Below are 4,783 nucleotides of genomic sequence, written 5' to 3'. Positions count from 1 at the left end.
ACACCAGGGAAGAGAGACTGAAACTTTTGGTCTTCAGTCAATCTAAACTGGACTTGATGAGCCATAATTCCATTCTCAGTGCAGGAGATGAGTCAGGGCATTGCAATCCTTGCATCTGTTTACTTTTGTCAAGACATCTGGATTTTCATGCAGGAAATAGGATATGGGACTGTAGTGGCTGCCAAGAGACATTTCCACTGATGAGAAGGGATGAGATTTACATGTGAAAAAACCTTATCCCCCAAAGAATGGCAGCCAATTCCTGAGCACAGACTCATTGCAGGGACCAAGAAAGCACTTCAGGGCTCTGCAGCTGCCTTCAGCACTCATCGGAAGTTCACCTAGTACCCTCGTCCTGGATGACCTTCATGTTCTCCTGCATGTTCTCTATCACAGCAATTTGATCTCCTTCAGAAATACATCATTTCACTGTCCCATTTCTGTGCTGAGCACTCTCAGCTCCCACATGCTCAGCTCCACTTTTGAGCCTTGATGCGTCCAGCAGCATGGACAACTCCACCCTGCTGATGCCTCCAGGCCATAGCCCCTAGATTGGGTGGTGGAGGGGAGAGGTCATCCCAAAGGCTGTTCCCTTCATTACCACTCCTGCCATTCTGCAAGCAACTCATCTTCCAGAGCCCCACACCCTTCACCCCAGCACCCTAGAGCAGCTCTGGCCATAGCAAGAGGAACGGCCTTGCTCAAGAGCTCATGGGGCTGCTGAGACCTCAGGGCCTCCTGCCTTCCTGGACAACTTTTGGCTGACACCAAGCAAGGCATGACCTGATGGTCACTGGCAGCAGAGCAGCCAGGGATGTCTTCCTCAGCTCCAAGGGATGGTTCCAGAAAGAGGAGCCACTGCAGGATGTCCCAACCAACCTCTCCTCTGTGAATGAGAAAGGATCTCCTTGTGGTCTTACCCCCTTCCACCCTTTCTCTTTTGGCAGCTTGAGCACTGTCCACAGAGCAAAGGACAACCTGGAGGCCACACTTGAATGCAGCAGAATTTTAATGAGTGAAAAGTGGGAAACAAAGTCACTCCAGATCGGGGCCACCAGTTCATGGAGCGCCAGCAGCAGCTGTGAGTCTGTGGTCCTTGGTCATGAAGAAGTTCTTGCATGATGTCCGTCTGCCTGTCCCATAGAGGGAGAGGGGACAGATGGTGTCCAACAGGTTGACCTTGAGGGAACCTTGCTGCTAAGGGCATATGAAGCAAACAAGGAAAAGGGAAAGAGAAAGCAAAGCCATTCATCTGTGCTGAAAACAACATTCTAAAGCTTGATGCTCCGCCCAGCACCATGTTCTGAGTTCCTCAAGGTCTCTCCCTGGGGCTTCCCCAGAATCTTTAACAGGGGAGGGACCTTCTGCCATAGTAGCGGCTGGAAATGCCAGAGAGGTCACAGCTCCCAGAGGTGATGGGCTCTCCATCACAGCTGAGGATGCTGCCAACAGCAGCAGAGGTGGAGGATCCCACCAAGGTGTTCTGAGGGAAGGAGCTGAGGATGGGGCCAGGCAGGGTCACTACCACAGCAGGAGGCTCAATGACGACGGTGGAGTTCTGGCACTGCCTGACACAGGGCTCGTTGCAGCTGTTGGCCAGTGGGGTCGGGCCACAGGGCCGGCAGGGCAGGCACTGGTTGTAGCAGGACATGTCTTGGGGCTGGAGGTGCACCTGGGAGAGAAGAAGGGAGGAAGCAGAGAACAAGGTTGGGTGAGGAGCAGCCTGGTTACCCTGTCACAAAGGAGCCAAGGCCACAACTAAGTGGGGAGATTGAAGCCTGGACAGGAGCCATGTGTTCTTCATCAACCTACAAAGAGCAGCCTGGCCCAGGGAGGCTCTTTTTTAGTGCATAAAACAAAAAAAAAAAGACCTCTGCTGTGTCCCAGCCTCTCTCTAAGCAGATGTTCTCACCAACCCGCCGCCTCTCTACACCCTCCCTTCAGGGAGTTATAGAGAGCCATATGGTCTCCCCTCAGCCTCCTTTTCTCCAGGCTGAACACCCCCAGCTCCCTCAGCCTCTCCTCATAAGATTTATTCTCCAGACCCCTCACCGGCTTTGTTGCCCTTCTCTGGACCCGCTCCAGCACCTCAATGTCTTTTTTGTGGTAAGAGCCCTTAATAGCCAAATTTGTGATAAATTAGTTAGAGAATGATAAACTGAGAGGAAAATTAGCTGGAAAGTCAGGCAGAAAGTGTTGTGATCAGTGGGGCAAACATTTACTAGTGGGGTCTCTCAGGGATCAGCAGTAGAACCCATACTGTTTCTTGATCTCATGAGGAACATGAGAGGTGTGAAGGAAGACACTCCCACCGAGGCTTTAGCAAACACTGCCTGTGGGGAACAGGCAGAACACTGAGCTGTGTTAGTTCAAGTGTTCTGAGCAGGTCCAGGAACCACTTGTTCAGAGGAGGCAGCGAAGATACTCTGGAAGTGCCCTATGACAGGAGTAGAGGCAATGGACAGCAGCTGGAACACCAGGAATTGTCATGAAACAGAAGGCTAGAAGAAACAGTGAGTCAAGGAACAGATTTCCCAGGGAGGCTGTGCGGTCTTGGTCCTGGTAGGTGTTCAACACGGGACTGAATGTGACCTTGAGCAATGTGGTTTGGTCCAATCAGGTGTTGATGTAGATGACCTCTCACCCACATCCTGACTCTGTGACACCCACCAACCCTTTCCCGGTTCTCCCTGACCCCTGGCAACACATGGGCACATTAGTCCTCACATTCCCTCTGCCACAACACAGCTTTGGGGCATTGTGCTGGGACTGCAGAGCAGCAGCTGAAGGCAGGCTCTCAGCCTCCTCAATCCCACCCGCAGGAAATCCGTGGCTGCTGGTTCCAGCCCCGGAGCTGGGAGACAGCTCAGGGAAGCTGGTGCATGGCCTGGGCCAGGGCCCTGCTGCTGTGCCAGGCTGCAGCTGGCGCTGTGCCGGCTTCTCCTTGCTGGAGGAGGACGGGGAGAGTCCCTTTGGCAGTTGCCGCAAGCGGTGCCCGTGCGGAGCCCCTGAGCCCTCTCAGGCCGGGCGAGCCCCCGAGCGGCGCCGGCGCAGGGCTGAGCCCCGGAGCGGAGCTGGCGGAGGGGAGAGGAGAGGAGGCGGCGGAGAGGAGGCGCGGCGGCCGGAGCAGAGAGCCGGGGCTGGCGGGGCGCAGCGAGGCGCGGGCGGCGGAGCGGCGGGATGCGGCGGTGCCGGGGCGCAGGGCTGGCGGGGCTGGCCGCGCTGCTCCTGGGTGCGTGGGGCTGGCGGCGGTGGATGGGGGCCGAGGCTGTGCCCGGGCTGTTCCCCGGGGAGCCCAGCGCCGACTCTTCGCTCTCCTTCCTCAAGGGGTCTTCCCCGCTCCTGCCTCTCTGCCATCTCTCGTCCCCCTTCCCAAACCCTGTTCCTATTCTCCCTCTTCCTGAACCAGCTCTTTCGGTACAAGCTTGCTTGCGTGTACACCTGATTCTTTGTGCTACCTCTTCTTCCCTTGTGCAATCATCAAGTCTGATTGCCTTGAATATAGCCCTCTCTCCTTCAGTGTGACAATCCCTCTGCCTGTCTACTCTTCCTCTCTTTATCCACCCACCAGCCTAGCCACCCATCTCTTGACCGATCTCTCCATGCATCTACCATCCTTCAATCGTCTTCCTACTCTCTGAGACCCCTGTCTTATTGCTCCCTCATCTTCTTTAATATCTGTAGGCAAAAGACTGTTTTCTTGCACCATGCCGGTATTCCACACATCCACTCCTCACCCACGCCATCTCCACTCATTGAGCATTTTCTTGCTCTGGATTCAGACCTTCATCCTTTGGTGTAACACCCCTAATTCTTCTGTCCCCTCTCCCTCTCACCCTCCATCCGTCCATGCAACTGGCTTTCATTCTATCTCTCCATGTATCAATTTCAAATTCCTTTCCAGACTTTTTCCCTCGCTTAACACACCCACACCAGGATCATCTCACATGTCCCCATCCATTGCACCTGTTCCTGCCTCTTGGCTCCTCTTCTGAAATATTTCTTGGGAAAAAGAACCATCTTCCCTGAGTGATGGTTCATGATCTTTGTCCTTTTTTTCTCCTTTCTCTCCAGTGGCTGCGGGCAGAGCCCAGGTGCAGCAGGAGACGTCGGCAGAGACCACCGAGGGCACCACCATCAGCATCAACTGCTCACACCCCAACAAAAAGTTACACGACTACATCCAGTGGTACCGTCAGCTCCCGGGCCGAGGCCCCGCATTCCTCGTGAGCAGTGTTACAGAGTCCAAGGATCTACCGGACCCACCGGGCCGCCTGTGGGTGGCGGCAGACGGCCGGTCCAGCGCCCTGTGGCTCGCCCGGCCCCGGCGCGGGGACGCGGCGCTGTATTACTGCGCCCTGGGAGACACGGGGAGAGGAGCCGGGGCTGCGGCCGGGCAGGAACCGCCGCGGGCGGGGCCGGGCGTGTGTGTCGGGGGCGGGGGGACATCCCCGGGCGGGCCCGCCAGGGGGCGCTGCCGCTCCGCCCGCCGGGGCCGCCTCGCCCTGCCCGGGACCGCCCGGCCCCGCGCCCCGGGGCGCTTCCCCCGACCCACCGGCACCGGGACCCTCCAGGCCCAACAGCCTCCGCGCCCCGCAGCCCCGGGAGGTTCCCTCGACGCGGCTCCGGCACCATCCACCAGGCAGAAGCCTCCTCCCGACCCTCACCCCCCGCTCACCCCCCACACTCCCACCGGGACGCACACAGAACCCCCCCGCCACACTGCCGGCGGCGGCGGGGCAGGAAGCGCGCCCGGAGCGGTGGCGGTGTCCGGCGGGGCCCG

General features: G+C 57.6%; 1 protein-coding gene across 1 annotated transcript; it reads right to left on the bottom strand.

The window, feature by feature from the left end:
* Positions 1 to 1,345: 1,345 nt before the first annotated feature.
* Positions 1,346 to 1,651, bottom strand: LOC141474801 (feather keratin Cos1-1/Cos1-3/Cos2-1-like). The gene has a single exon (XM_074162880.1). The coding sequence runs from the start codon at positions 1,649 to 1,651 to the stop codon at positions 1,346 to 1,348; it is 306 nt and encodes a 101-aa protein (XP_074018981.1).
* Between the last annotated feature and the right edge of the window lie 3,132 nt (positions 1,652 to 4,783).

Source organism: Numenius arquata, chromosome 23, assembly GCF_964106895.1.
Source record: "Numenius arquata chromosome 23, bNumArq3.hap1.1, whole genome shotgun sequence".
In the NCBI taxonomy this organism is placed as follows: domain Eukaryota; kingdom Metazoa; phylum Chordata; class Aves; order Charadriiformes; family Scolopacidae; genus Numenius; species Numenius arquata.
This window is presented reverse-complemented; position numbering and strand designations above follow the sequence as displayed.

What these genes read in the sequence shown, in the direction of transcription:
- LOC141474801 (XM_074162880.1), bottom strand. Translation starts at nt 1,651, where the DNA reads ATGTCCTGCTACAACCAGTGCCTGCCCTGCCGGCCCTGTGGCCCGACC.